The 17,789-nt window shown below is 41.5% G+C and overlaps 1 protein-coding gene across 1 annotated transcript in view; it reads right to left on the bottom strand.

Annotated features, from left to right (window-relative positions):
• The window catches only part of BMERB1 (bMERB domain containing 1), a 46,459-nt gene that overhangs the window by 20,891 nt on the left and 7,779 nt on the right, over positions 1-17,789 (bottom strand). The window contains exon 2 of the mRNA XM_038151848.1: positions 2,809-2,932. Within this exon, the coding sequence (XP_038007776.1) occupies positions 2,809-2,932 (124 nt within the window). The remainder of the gene's footprint in view (positions 1-2,808; positions 2,933-17,789) is intronic.

Raw genomic sequence — 17,789 nt, 5'->3', positions numbered from 1 at the left:
AAGAGCTGTGGCACCTGCTGGTGTGTGCAAGCAGAGCTGACAGGCTGTGTGCCTGTGACAGAGGGAGCCACGGGCACCCTGAGGGCTGGGGACACTCTGAGCACAGCTTCAGAGCCCTGCTTTCTTCAAGCACAGCTACAGTCTACTTTTCCTGCTTTAGGATCTGGCTACCTGTGAATAAAAAGATCAGTCAAACAGACAGTGAGAAGAAAGAACCATTATTTTAAAAAAAATGTAGCTGGAAATGTGAGCTGTGCCAGGATGTGCAAGTGCTACAGAATCCTTTCACTGTGTTCATGCTTTCATAAGAACTATAAAAAAAATACCAATTTAACCCAAGAGAATTTCTATTCTGTTGCTAACAGCATGAAAGGCAAAGAAGGGAATATAAACATACCACACAGTTTCTCTAATACTATGTGTGTGTTTTATCCTTTTGCTCTAATTAAAGGAAAGGCTAAAGCAGATGCGAGAGCTAAAGAGCTGTGGCTCTCATTAAAGCTGGTCTGGCACTCCATGGTCTGAGTGTAGGTGTAGAGCTGCTTGTTAGCACTGTTCAAAGTTCAGTCTGCTTAAACCTGGCCGAGGAGGCTCAGCTTCATGTGGCTGGTTGTATAGGTCATTCCCAGGGGAATCTAGTCCTGTCAGAAGAAATCAGTTACTAAAATTCATGACCTACATACAGACTTCTGGTCTTTGGATATTGGCAATTCATTACTTCAGAAATCAAATGGAAAAAAAAAAAAGCTACATATAAAGTCTTCCACAATATGTCTATGAATTAGACTTTATGTCATTTGCTTAGTGAAACAGATACAAAACTTGGACCACTGAGGTAACCGTGACTTGTGCTGGTAATCTCAGCAATAGGTCATTAAAATACGTTTGTCATTAAAAGATGTTTGTCATTGAAGACAAATGTAGCCAAGCCCTTCTGTCAGTGTAAACTACCCAGCATGAGAGGCAAAAAAGAGCAGGTGCTGCTGTATTACTTGGGTATCACTAGCTTGGGTATCACTGCTTCTCTCTGGCCATTTCATTCAGTGGCATTCACAAACTGAATTTAACTGCCTCAAGGATTAATGAGCAGAGTCAGAACACTCTGCCACACAGCAGGGAGCAGCTGGGCTGGAAAGCTGTGTGACTATCCCTGGAAAAGTGGTCATTAGGTCTGCTGCAGCTGAAGGAATGAGAGGGTCTGTGACTGTGGCTCTCCATGACTTAGAAAAGACAGAAAGTGGGGCCCCCTCTGTCACCTGCCTGCTCTGCCAGGACCTTGGGCCAACCTCCTGGAGGCTGATGCTCAGAGGAGCTTTCCTGCCTGTGCCAGGAGAGGCTGGGAGTGCTCCTGGGCAGCTCTAGGCAGTGTGAGGATGAGATCCAGCCCAGGAGGAGAGCAGTTGCACAGTGTGAACACCAGTTCTGTTCCCTTTTCAATAAGCAAGCTCTCCTGTGCTAAATCCCTTACTCAAACACCTGCCAGGCAATCCAGAGTAAAGAGGGTGAGCACAGGGGAAATGGAAAGAACAGACTGGATACCAGAACAAACAGAACAATTGCTCTCATTCACTGGGCAGTTTAGTTCAGGGCTTTGTTTGATATAGAAAATGTCAAGAGAAGTGCAGGGTTCAATGATGAGGCTTCTTCCAGATTAAATTTATGTACAAACCAATAACCAAGTGGTGACTTGACTACCAGGAACAGGAATGACAAAACCTTTCCTGTTCACTTTATTTGTACCACAAAGGCATTACTAAAGGTCAGTGCCACTATAACCAGTCCTTATTCCAAAGGTGTCTAAGCAGTGATTCTGGGCAGAAATCCTCTGGGATAATACTCAAAGGCAGATGTGCTGTTTGCAGAGGGGTGAGGCGTCCAGCTTCTGGCAATGCAAGTCAGGGCACTAAAATTACCCTCCAGTGTAAGGGTCAAAGTACCAGTCCCCTGTACTTTACCATGAGCAGAAAGCCAGTGAGTTTTTTCAAGCTACTGAAGCTTCATTAATGCCAAGGGTCTGAGCTCAGCTACTGAAGTTTTTGGCCTGTCAGCAAATGCATTTGTTTCTGACCTCAGATACTCACAGACTGAGGACACTTCAAAATAATACACTTCTCAGGAATAAGTTCTGATCTTCTAAATTTGATGATTTAGGAATATTAACCCTATTGCCTCCACCATCAGAATTGGATTAATATTCACAAACCTTCAGTGAGGCTCCTATGCCTGACCTTTTTGGCAATTTTGAAAATCCCTCTTGGAATATTGCTATTTAATTTGATATATCAGAAAGTGTTTTGTGTTCATAACTTAATGGCTTCCATTTAACAAATGTCAAATCTTGGCTGCTATTAGTGCAGAACACAGTGAGCTCTCTTGTGACATGAGCTAAGACCACTAATGAAGCAGGAATAAAGCCTGAACTAGGTTAGACTGTGGAAGCTTCAAATCCCCTACCTGTTGATATTTTGTTCAGACAAATATCCTTGCCACAAAGGACTGAAATCAGGTAGGAAAAGATACTGCACAGACAGGTACTTTGCTAAAGTTTCCTTTTGTAAGTAAGAGATCCGTTTTATGTATTCTGCAAATCGTGCTGAATAAAAAAAAGGTGCTGAATAAAAAATCAGTAATTTCCTTTGCAACTACAAAAATCATTTCCCAACGGCATTTTGTAAGTGCTCACCTAACTGGGATGCTCTTTATCTTTCTCCCTTTTAAAATGTCAAGCAGATAAAAGTCTTCTAAATACCATTCTTTCCTATTTTGATTAATTTTGCATAGTGTTTTCCCAGAAGGATTGATACTTACATAAACCTGAGTTCTGATTCTCTTCTGACTAAGACTTCCCGAAGTCTCTGGATCTTTGCCATCTCAAGCTCAATTTCCTCAGGCATCATTGTTGTTTCAGCCATTGAAATGATGTCAAGTTGATCTGTGTGTGGAAGCAGAGAAAATGAATTAAGCCAGTCAGACTGTCTTAATGGTGTTTTTCAGGAATGTAAATTAAATCACAGAGCTACCTAACTATGGAGTAATTAATTCAAGCAGTAAAAAATACTCTAGCTGAATGCTGTGCTGACTGGTTTCTCTATTGTTTTACTTATTACTTGCAATGTAACAGTTTAGAAGTGAAATATTCCCTAAGCTAAAGTGACAATCACTTTGTTAGTCAGGCTCAATCATCCCTCTGAGGAATCCCAACCCCGTCCACAGCCACAGCCACCACTCCTGAACTGATAGCACCACAAAATGACTGCCACAAAACCCTCTCAGAGCAATTACTTGCAGCTCTGGAGAGTCCTACCTTGGTGCAGGCAACATAAACCCATGAATATTCCCCACCTTTAACCCCTTTAACTCTCCCTGCTGCTCCACCCTGGGAGCCAAAGCCCAGCCCCACCAAGAGGAGCCAAGGATGGCTCAGAAATGATGCAGGACCTCATCCTGCAAGGGGCTGAGTGGCTCTCACAAGGGCATTAAAATGGGTTGAGGAGACAAAAAGCACTTTGCAGTAATAACTTGGCAGCTGGTAAGGCCAGGGTGCTTCTGTGATTATTTCTCCATAATTGATGTATTACCTCTGTAACCCAGAGAGAAACAGGGCTATGGACTGTGCTCCCTGAACATACAGCAACCAATTTATATGAGATGGGTTTGGAAAAGGAGCTGCTTGGCCTCTGGAAAACCCCATCCCAAGGGTTCATCATACTTGGCCTTCAAGTTAAACAAGAATTTAGACACCGAAAAACAGGTTGGCTCCATATCTTGGTACCCAAATGGAGAAATATTCCTGCAAAAAGGCCTGTTTCAGCTGTGTTGATTTGAAAAGGGGAAAATAGAGAGGTCAAAATGTACTCAGCATAATTATGCAGAAAACAGCAGACAAGAAGCATCAGAAAATAAGCTGTTCAATTAATTAAGAGGAGACAAATTCTGAAGTCCCTCATGGCAGACTAAGCACAGCTGAGAAGAATTTCTGACAAAAACTTGGAGTAGGAATGAAACTACAAAATCTCAGCAAACGGCCCCTTTATGAGCTTAGTTCACAGTTCTCCCAAAATGGAGAAAAAGGAAAAACATTCTATACTATATAAAGATCTGTTTCCCTTGTATTTAAAAATAGATAAAATATTTTTAAAGTTATCCCACTAGTATTATCTGCAAGATTTGATTTCCATTCTTAATGAAGAAAGTGAGGAAACAAATATAAAACATCACTTTTATTTTTCAAGATAACAAAATCTTGAGAAAAAAAGTGAGATTTTGAAATGTCTGTCATGAGAGAACAGTCATGTTTCAGTAGTAGTTTTTTAACTCAAATTACAAAACTGGTCCGTAAAGTGAGGCTGTCTTGAGTGTCTGAAAACACAAATGCTGCCTGTACAAGATGGATTTCCCTATTAGAAGTCATCGTGTTTGTTGGAGTATATTTAGTTGATGTGCAGCCTAAATGTCATGAGGTTCTCACAGGCCCACCTCTCATTTTCACTGCTTGCCAGAAATATAAGCAGGAGATGGGAAGTTATTCTGATGTTACCATGAATTAAAGCCAATAATACTGGTAAATAGGAATATAAACCATAAATAAATTACACTTACATATTATAAAATTAGCTCTCAAGAGCTCAGAAAACAGAAAGAAAAAAAAAAAAACCAAACTAATTTACTTGCACTCTGCAGCTCTAGCAGTAAGTGCCCTGGTGTCACTCCTTGTGTGAGGTCAGCCTCCACCCTGTGATTTCAACCATTCAGAAACAAACAAGCTTTATGCCCCAGTGATGTGCTTAAACCAGCACAGGAATTAGTGTGACAGGCAGAAGTCTGCTCTGACCCCTTGCAGAAGAGTTAGAGATTCTCCTTCACATCCCACTCAACGTGTCCTTGAACCAGAGAAAACATTTTTGAAAGCAACCCAAAATTATGCAGTGTTTCCAAAAGACTCAAAAATGCAAACAAGGCAGCAGAAGTTTGAAAGTGGAGGGAAATAAACACAGAAACCATCAGATATCAGTTCACAGCTTGTCTACAAGGTGGGAGATGTGGCTGGAACCCTGGAATGGAGCAGAGGTGTGGGGACACCTGGAGAGGCCAGGCCAGGATTGCCACCCCAGGCCCCAGCACTCTTCACACCAACCTCTGGCTCTCTTCTTCTTCTAACATCATGGATAACTGGCTCACCTGGCAGCAGCTGAGGGAGAATTAATTATTTTTCATAAAATGGTTTGAGCTCCTGGGATGTGAACCACTGGGGAAGATTATGTTAACATTATTGAGCCTTTAAGTAAAGCTCTAACTCTGTCCCAGTGAGCAATGACACCTCTAGTGCCCTGAGACATGATTCAGAACAGCTTCACATAGAAGTCTCTCACATTTTCAAAAAAGAAAGAATGAACATTTAATTTTATTTAAAGCAGGTATGCAGTAGTCAACTATTTTTAAGCATATTTTGAGCTTTATTTCTGGTAATGAGACAAAATTCATAAAGCAAAAGTGGAGACAACACTGAGATTAGTCACAGCCAGTGACAGGATTAAACTATTTTGTCTGTTTTGCAATCTCCAGGATAATTTTCAGTGACAAAGAAACAAGTAAAATGATATTACTGTATGCACAAAAAGATAGCTGAAAATAATTACTACAGGGATATAAAATTATCAAGCTGTTACACATAGTGAGAGGGACTGAAGAGGTAAACCTGAAGTTATTTATGCATAACTTTGGTTCAATTTAAACACAGACTGGTAGAGTTAAACTGGGTATTAACTTAATGATCACACTTCATCCTCAGTGGGCCAGCCAGAAATAGAACAGCAGCCAGCTGTGTTTAAAAGCAACAACAAAAAAAAAAAAAAAAAAAAAAAAAAAAATTGCCTATTAAGTTAATAAGTGCAAGGAAAACGTTAAAAGAAGCCTGAATTCACAATGAGAAAAGGGAGAAGCCCCACACCTGGTGTCAATAGTCTCCGAGCAGCTGGGAAGGGATGCTGTGGTTAATCACCAGGGAAGATGCTGCTGCTGTCTCTGTGCCACGCTGGAGGTGTGGGACAGGCTCCCTGCGCTCTGCAGCCATTAGCGCTTTAATTGTCACTTGGGGCTGCTATTGTCACTGCAAACCGGAGAAGGTGAGGCCTGGCAGTGACACAAAGGGTCCCAAACCTCTGCCGCGGAACCAGACGATGTCATCGTCACTGCTGAGCTCCAGAGCAGCTCAGGCACTGGCACTGGCAGGGGAGCTGCAGCCAGGCAGGGAGGAGCTGCAGGTGTAGATCCTCAGCGAGCGCAGGGCCTGCTCCTTCAGGGCCTGCTCCTTCAGGGCCTGCTGGAGCCTCTTCCTTATGGCTCCGCTGCTGCTGGAACCCGGCCGCCCCTTCCAGAGCCACCTCTGTCGCTCAGCAGGGGGAGAGCTCCAGCACAGGGCAGGGGCAATGGCCCAGCTCTCTGCCCCTGCTGCTCATCCTTGCCATGGCCGAGCCATCCTCAGTGACACTGAGGAGCTGCTGAGGCTGCTCAAAGGATGGTGCCACAGGCCAGCTGTGAGACTCCTCTGATGTGGAAACCACCCAGCAGCACACCTGCTCTTCAGCCCACCCAATAATGGTGCTCCAGGTAAAAATGATTTTAAGTCATTGTTCTGGACTGGAGCCCTTTGAGGCCTACTTCTACTCCCTTAACTCGTCCAGTAATAAGAAAATCCTTGGTAAGAAAATGTTAATGGATAAGTTTTGCTCCAAATCTAGGTTAGAACTTTTGGGGCTTTTTCAAAGACTTCAGTGAAATTCTCAAGCTAATCCTGTTTCAGTGAAGTATATTAAGTGCTAATAGAGCAGAGTGCAGCAAGTAAACTCTTAATGCTACTTCATATATCAAAATCAAGACTCTCAACACCACTGTTAGTTGATGAGACAAAGCAGAAGTAAGCAGGAGGCAAAGGTCAGAAATTGATGAACGGAGAACCAGCTAGTGCCACTTAAATACAGCCAGCTTGGTGGAAATTGAAATAGTTGCATAATGCAGAAAAATTAATTTGTTATACTGTTAATTTGTTATTTGTTAATATAATATGTTATAATGTTATACTGTTAATTAATTTGTTATTTGTTCATTTGTTATTCCAGATAAAAATATGTTCATGTGAAAAGAATCAGATTATTCCTGTAGATGGTCACTAACATGTCACCTGGAGGCATGAATGGCTACTCTTGCAGCCAGCCCTTTTACCTTCTGTTGTTGCCTCAGAGTTGATTTTTTTCTGTTTGAGTCAATCCTTCTGGTGCAGGATGCAGTGGCCAGTAACTAAGCTGTACAGGAAAAACTACATTTAATTCCTTTTTTCTAATCTAGCCTGCTGCAGCATTCTATTACTGCGAATCCTAACAATTACTAAATATGGCATGTGTGTGGCACATTGTATTTATTCAATGCTTCATGATGGAATTACCATATAAATACAATACAAACAGCTGCAATGTGTTTTGTTCCTGGATTGCCTGAGAGGCTGCAGTCTTGTGCAATTTCAAATGGGTAGACTGGGGGAAAGGGAAAAGAGGGGCAGTACCAATGCGGCAGTGAGCAGGCTGTAGTGGCAGTGGGCACATGCCACACTCCTTTCACTGCCTGCCTCTCTTGGTTTGGACAATGGCAGCAGTCTGGCTGTGGGAAACATCCCAGGAATGTGCTCATCCTGCTGCAGAATACAGCTCACAGGCCATTTCAGGGGATCTTTCAGAAATGCTGTCATCTCCTCTTTCCCCTCACAGCAATCTCTTCCCTCTGCTTATCAATTTAGTCTCCTATTTCTTCTCTAGCACCAAGAACAGGCTGGTGATGGCACAAATTCAGTAAATTTGGGATGGTGCTGCTGGCTCATCAGGCCTCAGTGAGCAGCTGATAGGCTGCACTGAGGCAGCAGCAGCACAAATACCTGGTGAGTTTTAACCCTGTGGAAAAGCAATCTCCAAAGGCAACAGGAGTGTGCAGAGGCTATTACTGGAGGAGCAAAAAAGCTGATGTGCTGCTCCAGTCAGTCAGGTGGCAAAAGTTCTCAGAACCCCTTTGCTTGCACTGCTGTCAGTGGCACTGAATGCTGGAGATAACACAGCTATATTTTGCTTCTAGCAGGAAGCAGATTTGGTTTTTGTTCTTATTGTGCCTGTTATAATATTTGAATCCTTATTGATACTTCTCCATGAATGGAGTAACACATTTAAATTTTGGATCTCTAGCACGTAGAGCCATGAACTGCACTTTGGGCTGACACAAGGAGCACAGCTCCTTCACAGGTGGCCAGATGTGCTTTGTTCCTGCAAGCAGTGGTAGCCCAAACTTTCTGACAAAACTGTGTTTGCTGGAAAATGCCAGAGAAGTGGCATTCAGAATATTTGGGGGATAACATATTGGATTCAGTACACGTACTATAAAGTCAGAAAGAATTCTGTGCAAAGACCCTTGTTTCCTTTCAGTGCATGAGGATCCAGAACAACCTTGCACTTCTGGAAATGTTACATTTCAAAAAAAAAAAAAAATCAGAAGTTTCAACTGCAATGCAGCTCCCAGATGCACAGGGGGTAACCTTAGAGCCCTGAGATATTGGCTTAAACCAGGCATCAAGGTTTCAAATATTTTTGCCAGACAGCAGGGCACCCAGAAATCCCAAAGGTGTTTTTTTTCACATGCTCCATGTCTCAGCATAAACCTCTGTGCTGGCTGAGTCCCCTCACAGCTTGGCTTTGCAACAGGCAGCTGTGAAAGCTGGCAGCTCTAGGGATCCTTCCAGAGATGCCTCCTGAAAGCTGATTAAACACCAGGATCTCTGGGAGTGTCATGATCATCCAATATCCCTGCTTCACAACTGTCGTTTGGAGAAGGAGAAAAAGAAGAGGGGGGTTTATCTGATTTGTGGGGAATTGTGGAGCATCTTTGCTTCCAGCAGACCTGAAGCACAAAGCACTGGCCACCTCAGCCCTGTGCTGTGCTCTGTAAAGATCATTTATGTTCTGGGACAAACTGCTGGACTCAAGCAGTTCCTTGCATCTGCTGCATTCTGCTGCTCCTCGGGCAAGAGATCAGAATTTCATGTCTTTAGAGAGACACATATGATTAATTTTTTTCTCTATTCATCCACCTCTGCTCATTCAAAACCCACCACAGATCATTCTGTTTGCCATATAATTTCCTTCCCAAGAACTGTTAAATCATCTGCTGTGACTGGTGCTGGCTCTGTCCATCAGCCAGCTGTGGTCTGGGTGTAATAACACAATTATAACATTGGGATTTATTTTGCCCAGGTCATGAATACTTTTTATTCTTTAATTATCGCAGATTTACAGCCTAGACATCTTCAAACATAAGTTTCTAATTCCAAAGTATTTCACTCACACTCTACTATATGACCCCATTTTAAAATGAGGTGAGCAAAGAATATAAAAAGCACTGTGGGCAATTGCCCACTGCACTTCCAGAATCACTGCCCTGTCTGTTCCACATCTAAGAGCCTCTGGTTATAAAAATATTTTTTAGTTGCTTATCCTGTATGTTCATGTTCTTATCTCCAAGCTTTGACCTTTTATTTTTTATTATTTACCTTTGCAAGAAAGCTCTTGGCAGCAGTCTATTCTTTCCCACTTCAGCCTTTTGTAGTATACTTGGTCTCACTGAGATTTCTCTTGAAATACAAATTCCAGATTCACATGTTGAATGTTAACTCTTTCCTCTAACTCTGAAAGCCCTTTTTGTTCCTTGGTATTATACTCAAAGACCTGCTCACAATGTCTCCTGTCACATCTGCTGGAAGTGCCTGCAGTTGCCCACTGCCCAGACAAGATTCTCAGCTGCTTGCCATCTTTTAGGCTGTACTTCTGGAGAACAAGTTGCATTGCACTGAATACAGCTGGTTTAAAAAACAAACCTGAAAGAGATCCTACTTTGAGTTTTCTCACTGATCTACATATCCCCCAGCAGAAATAGCCAGTCAGTGGTAAAAGTGATTGCTAATTAAGGATGGTCTTCAGTACTTTGCTAACTAGAAGTTTTACAGTTAAATGATGGTTCCTACTTTCTAATTTAGGGACAATTTTCTGCCCTTGCTCCCTATTTAAATATATATATCAGCACAAATCCATAATGATAAGATCTATAAAGATCTTGCCTCTTAAAAAAAGCATCAATTAAAGTCTTGTTTGTTATCCTGTAAAATTTATAAGCAGTAATTATTCTTGGCTTTGTTTTTTGCCAGTTTATGACAGTTTTCGTTTCCTAAGTGGGTAATTATGCAACCCTTTAATCTTACACTTCCCCCAGGAAAAAGATGTCTCTAGTCTTAAGGAACTGCTCTGTGCATAGAAAGCCTCATCTTGGCTGTAATGATATCCTGAAAAAAACAGCTCATTTGGCAATAGTTGTTCATCCTGCCCTGACAATGGGATCCTGTGAATCATCACCAGGCTGGAGTTCTTGTAGAAATTTAATGTCAGGCATAGGTCTCAATGTGATATTCAGACTTAATGAACCTCAAAATCTATACTGCTATCCTATATCTGGATTATAAATCCAACTTGTTCTATCTTGCACTTCAGCTTTCAGATTCCAGCACTCTCTTGACTTCTGATGCTGTCAGCCTTGTGGTGCTCCCCTGCTTGTGGTGATGGGGACCAAGGTCCTGTGACCAAGCTCAGGCATCTGCAGGCACAGCAGGGCAGGCTCAGGAAGCAGAGAAGATTATTTGACTATTATCTAGGGCTTTACTCATTAGGGTAGGATTTAGCTGTTTGACGTCCAGTGTCCACTGCAGTCAGACACTGCCCCAGAAAGATTGCAGCCTCTCTCCATGCAGGAAGTCATAAGGATCCATCCTGTCAAATTAAACCCTCCCTTCAGAGTGCTCCATCTCATCTCTGCTTTTATGTTCCTCCCTCTGGATCTCAGGGTGCCTGTGTGTGCAAGGAATTGACTCAGTACAGTGGGACAATTTGCTCCTTAATTATCTGTAACTAGAGTCAGTTCTAGCTGTAAATGTGTGTTTGATTTGGGGCTGGTTTGTAGCAATATCAGTATGATTTTCATGGCAGTGTTTTCTACTCCTGGGAGTTGTGCTAGCTTTCTGTATTTTTATAGTTTTTGATTTGTGACTCACAATAGTCTGGATACTCTGGGAGGACTTTCCCTCAGAAGTACCCTCTCTTGCAGTAGTTTAAGAGCTAATACAAAACCATATTTACAGACCAGGAAACAGGATTTCAGTACTCACAGCAATAAATGACCAAGAAATCAGAACTTAATATTGAACTAAAGTTTCTTTGAAAAGATAAGGAAAAAGCAGCTTCCTATTAAATCTTTGTATAAACAATGAATAAAAGCCCCAGGCCTGATTTGATAATGCCATAATATTGTCATAAATACAGATTTTATTTGTGTGATAGAAATTTGCAGGATGTAAATAAATTCAGGATATGCAGAAGGATGTCCACTGAGATAAATTACCTAATGGCACTTACAGGTTGGATCTTGAAAACCTTTAGGGGCTTTGACACTCCAATTACAGGGCTCAACTTTGCTACTTTGAAGTCGATTCCAAGACTCTGTCTGGGCAATTTGCATGCCCCAGCCAATTTCCATTCACTCAGTGATAACAAGGTTGCACACATCTCTTCAGCTGGTTAGAGGGCAAACGCATAAAAATGAGGAAAACATAACCATGAAAACAGCAAAGGGAGTTGGAATTAATATCTCTTTATAAAAACCTTTTTAAACTCAAGTCCTATCGAATTAACAATCCCCAGACACATTATTCATAGATTCACACACAATTCTCCACTCAGCTGAAATCAAATCCTCTGTATTAATATCAGCTGCATCTCTGAGTTGAGGCAGTTTTCAAATATCCAGATTCTAAATTTGGCAGATTTAACTTTTTTTTTTCCTTATGGTGGCTGTGATAAGGTCACAACAGCTCATGCCTTCAGATGACTGCTCAGTAGCCAGCTCAGGATCATCTCAGTCCAGTCCTTTCACACTTTAGACATAAATACTGGGCAGCACAGTGTGTCTGTACTGGAGCCTCGGCAATCCTGACAGAGTGCAAAAAGGATTTGCTCACATACAGAAATTTTTCAGAGCAATTCCAGCACACTGGAAGGGCATTGTCACCCTTGAATGGTGCCACCATTTCAGAGCCCAGCTTTCAGTGCCTGCACTGAGCCACAAACTCTCTCCAAGAGAACTTCAGTCCATTTGCAAAACAGCCTGTGGTATCTCATCCAACCATTTTTGTTGGGCATAAAGAAGGATTAAGTGGGTTTGAGTGAGATTTAAAGAAAAGCTGTCCACATAATTAGGTCTGCAGAGAATTATGACAGACTTCACAAAGTACTATAATTGAATTGTGCAAGGACATTTTCCAGACTTCCTACTGTTATTTCCAATTTTAAATAAACTCTAGGTTGGGTACCAGTACCACATTTCTTGTTGCCAGATGCTCTGACAACAGGACTTTTTACACATTTGGCTGGTGATTTCAGGTGAGGTGTGAAAGCAATTTCCCCCAGACCACATTACATGTCAGTCTGGAACTAAGCAACCTAATTTGTCTTGCTGCAACTGAAATAACAGAGTGCCATTTTCCCACCTCTTTCTAGGAGATGTACCACTGTGTATTGCATCAGGGATTGTCCTACTGACCTAACCACATGGAAGGGTGCCCTCATTATCCCAGCAGGACTAAAACCAGAGACTTCCCCTAATATGCTCTTCTTCTGGTTCCTCACTCTTCTCTCTGCCCCTACACACAGATAAACAAATAAATAAATCTCTGCATGTGAGACAAATCAGCTGATTTCTCAAGATACTGGTTCATATACCACATATCACAGAGAAGATTTCCTTAATTACATACCCACTCTGGAATGTGTTCCATTTAAAATGCTGCCCAGAGAAATTCTCAGTACCAAGGCAATATGTGACCTCGTACCTCATATATGAACTCACTCTGTGTCGAAAAAAATCAATACAAACACAAATACTTGGTGCAAAGTTTGAGGTCTCCTCTATGAGAAGTCACCTTTCTAATGAGGCAAGTGTTAGAAAAAGGAAATTGTTTTTTTCATCTGAGCCACAAATTTCATCTCAGCACACCTCCACATTAGAGATCAAGATTTTTGATATATGCTGAACATACACTTCACCATGAATTAGCTACCACAAACCCAACAGATCAGAATCCTGTTTCTTAAGTTGAAATCCCCTATTTATGAATTAAATATAAGCCTAAGAAGAGCTAGAAACAAATTTGTCTTTCAGTGAAATATTTGGATGCCACCAGCATGAAATCTGTTGGTTTTTAAAATGAATTAAGCTAAATTGCTTCCTTTTTCCTTCTTCTTTCCCCCTCAGGTAACCTTTCCTATTTGATTCTCTGGCTTTACAATGAGATTTTCCTATTTCATTAAAGTATTTATCTCCCCTGTTGCTATATGAAAACTTGCAACCAGCAAAGAAAATGATATTGGCTCTATTCAGGAAGTGTTATCAGACAGAATGAATAGACAAAACACACTCACTATAACCTGTCTCAGACCACTGTTCATACAGTAAATTCCACAGGATTAAATAATGAATTCACCTTTTGTTTGCAGTTTTAAGCTCTGTGTACTAATTCTTACATTTAATGGGAAATTATTTGTAAAAAAGGAAAATATAAGCTCCATTTAATTATTTCCTCAGAACTAATTATGCAAAGTTAATGACCTGCTGGATTAAGTAAGCCTTTTGTGATGAATCTCATTTTTACAAAAATTTATCTGAATTGATTATCTTTGACCTAATTTGTGTTGGTGCAGACTGGAGTATAAAAACAATGCTCAAGTACTGCTATAAACAGTTCATGCTATTTTATTTGCATCTGTTTGCACATTTTTCAGTTTGTTTGCAATATTGATTCATTTAGAAAGATACACATCTCAAAACAACCATCTCCCATGCTGCCTGTATTTTTATTTGACTCACTAGCAAACATTCATTTATCCTAACCAGCATCTGATAATGCCCTGGGTTAGCCCACAAAAAATGCCATTGCTTTCCATTCTTCTTGCACAGCACACAAAAAACTCCCCACTCTTATTAGGGAAGGACGTTCCACAGGACCTGGAAACAGATGAGAATCCTGATCATTTGTTCTAGCAGGCAGAAAATTGTTTCTAGCTTGTATATTTTGTCTTTCTACCACTCCAGAAAGAGGAAACCTGGGAAAATTATTAATAGGATATTCCATGAGATGGGATCCTGTTTCCTGCTCCTTGTATATTTTACTCCACTGCAAAGGGCAGTGGATGACATCCTTATAAACACACAGATTATTGACTTCTAGGAAGTGTCTCTTCTCCCTGGTGCAGAGTGAATGCAAACATGCCTCAAGGACAATATTTTCTTTGCTGTAAATACCTATATATGTGGAGGACTCATAGGAGACAGTTTTTTCTTGCTTGCAACACAAGTGATGTAACACCTTCCCAGCATGGAAACAGTTACATCAGATTTACTCTGTTGTGGCTAACCACACAATTTCAAAACAATAAAATTAAGTGCTATGATTTTCTCCACTACAAGAATACTTTTACAAAGATATTTTATATCCAGACTATTCTACATAAAAGGTAAACTCCATAAAAAATTACTGAGGAAAAAGCTCACATCAGCTACTATGAAATGACTGCAACTAATAAAACTAGAAAGATGCTTGAAAAAAAATGCTTTGCCTGGCTAAGAGTGATGTTGGAAGAGCTCTTGTACATGCTCTTTGTTTCTGATAGGGAATTATCCTGAAATTTCAGCTCCCTTGCAGGATATCTCTGCTGAACAGACACGACTTGGACCACACAGGCTGAGGATGTTTTTTATGCATTAGTGTGGTGTGTCCAGCCTCAGATCCTGCAGCTCAACCCTGGGGCAGGAGAGCTGTGGCTTGAGCCAGAGCTGTACTTCTTTCTCTGAATGAACACGGGAGCTGAGGCAGAAAGCTGCAGTGAAGGCAGGAGGAATCAAGGCGGGGATGAATTAAGCTCAGGCATTGATTCTAGCACACTGTGCCTGTCTATCAAAGACAAGACTGAACACAGTGGAAAATGCTGCTGGAGCCAGTGCACCAGCACCCATCCTGATCAGGGAGTATATGGAAATAGTTCCATAACATGCAAACCTTGAAACAGGCCTTAATATTCCCCTCCTCCCCAAGTGATTGCCCCAGTACCACTATTACATCCCTCTTGAATACTTTTTTCACTTTATCAGCAAAGAAATAAAGAACCACAGTGGTCACTGGCTGCCTCCAGGTACACCTCAGTGCTTCTCACACCACAAGCACCAGTCACTTGTCCTCGCTCCAGTGACCTCCAGTGCCTCAGAGGCAGAGAAAGTAACAGCCAGAAATCAAACTGCATTAGTTACCTCTTTCTAGAGGTCTGATTTGTGAGAACAGGCACTAGCTTTCCTAGTAGCTGTCCAGTTATTTAAAGAGAATGCAAAAGAGTCAGGAGTTACAAGTCCCAGAGTAGCCAGCTCTTGGTATGTGCTTGTTAATAGCTTCCCATGAGGTGGGGGGTGTGCAGGACAGAGGAACAGACCAAGGGCTCAAAAGAGTATTTTATTTTTCAAAATAACCTGAGCGAGACGAAAACTCACTTGACATTTAAATAAACTATGATGCTGACAATGCAATTGCTACTGGATTTCCATACTCCTTTCACCTTTTCCCTTGATGCTATGAATTGAAAATACAACCTTGTGCACTTTAAACAGCAGTTTGTCCTTCAGAGAACGAGGAGAACATACAGCTGTGTGCAGCCTGGTGGGGAGCTTTGCACTGTGGATGTGATCTGACAGCTCTTTCTATGAAAAAATGGATCCAAAGCAGGACACAAAAAATGAGGGAAAATTGCCTTTGAAGGTCGACCCAGAAGCCCTCACTGTCAGTTTTATTCAGTGGCACTGGGTTAGAGCTTCATCTGTGAGGAGCTATTTCAGTGTGGCTCAGGAAAGCTGCCAGGAGTCAGGAAGGCTCTGGAAGGGGTTTCTGTGCCAGCCCTGCATGAGGCTGAGCACTACCAGGAGGCTGGAAATAGAAACTGGAACAGTTCCTTGCTGTGGCAGGTACCTTCCCTCGTGTGGAGCTCACTGAAATCATTGCACATTCCCATCTGCAGCAAGACGGAGTTGAAGCCACACTCCAAGGAAAGCAATTCATGCTACATCATTTTATGTCATGGAGATTTAAAAAGCAGTATTAAGAAACACACATTACTTGTTCATTTACTTCTGTCATTTTGCTCAGTGGTCAAAGGAAACAGCCTGTGGATTTCCATTTTATTCCTCACCAGAGTCAGATTCTGATCCTGTAATACCAACAAAAAGCTTCAGCATTTATGTTTCAAATGCTGTAACAGTGCCAGCTACAGCTAATGTTCAGAGATTTAGTTTAGTATTTTTAAAGACTTTTTCTATCTTTATTATTTCTTTTTTTTTAAATTCCAAACCACAAAGTCAACAAAATGTTCACTCTCAAAGAGTCTTGTAAAACCTCTTTAGGAATAAAATATATGAGCATCAGTTGCTAAAGAGCAGCATATGTGCAAGTGAAATAATAGTAAAATGGCCACAGGCATTTCAAGATTTCACATCTTCGGGACATTTTCCTATGAAATTATCATAGCAGAGAGTTTGTTTCTCTGTCTCTTCCCCCTCTGTGACGTGGTTCTCTAATAACACAGTTTTCTAACAGTGATCTAAACATCTTAGCTGGTAGGTAAATTTAGGTAACCTTAAAACCACTGGGTAATTATTATAGACATACGAGTCCAATCCTGTAAAGACCAAAACTGATTCTGGTGTAGAGAACTGCTTCAGACAGCAAAGAAACTGGTTCACATAACAGATTCCCAGTCCAGCAAGTAAATAAATATTGAGAAAATGCTCTTTGGAAGCCAAGGAAAAAAAGGTGTTTCTCATTCGATGGGACAAGTAATTTCTCAGGGGGATGAATGTTGCTATTCTTAAGGCCACGGGCATACAATGTGTACAGGCTGACAGCAGAGTGGGAGGTCAGGCAGCAGAGAATCATACTGGGATCTTGTTCTTCAGTGTATGAGGCACACAATATCTGCAGGGAGCCACAGGCAAAAGCTGAGTCCTTTCTTAAAGATCAAATAGCCAGAACCAGAAAAGCCAAAACCATCCGGTTCTTTCTCAGTGAATTCTGAGGTGAAACAGCACAGGGCTCTTCAACTCACACAAATGATGACAGCTGGCAAAAAAATGTTTTGTACTTGCCTTTCATCCGTGGATGTGGAGTCATTCTCTAGCAAGCTCTGCTTTCACCAAGTAAATTGCTTTTGCATACTGACTTTTGATTCACTTTTCTTTAAATACACTAATACTTTCTTCCCCATAGCTACCATTGGGCAGCTACGAGCTTGAGCTGATTGAGGTCTCAGAGGCAAAGAAATGAAGGCAATTCAAGCAGAGCTTATCTATATCTGAGACAAATCGATAGCTGGCTGTCACCTTCTCTTTGCATACCAGAAAGAAAGAAATTTCATAACCACAGGATGTTTCACCCCTTGCCAAGGCAGAGACAAATGGATGCTGATTTTACTGGCTTTCAAATCACCATGGCTTGCCCTTCACTATCACATCCCACACACTGCCTATGCCACAGACAACATCAGCCTGAAGGAAAATGTGTGCCTCAGAACCTGCCAAACTGCAGGAACTTCAATCCCCTCCCAGGCACAGTGCCCAGAGGAAGC

Source organism: Motacilla alba, chromosome 14 (assembly GCF_015832195.1).
Source record: "Motacilla alba alba isolate MOTALB_02 chromosome 14, Motacilla_alba_V1.0_pri, whole genome shotgun sequence".
NCBI lineage: Eukaryota > Metazoa > Chordata > Aves > Passeriformes > Motacillidae > Motacilla > Motacilla alba.
Note: the sequence above shows the minus strand (reverse complement) of the source record. Positions and strands in the feature narration are given on the sequence as shown.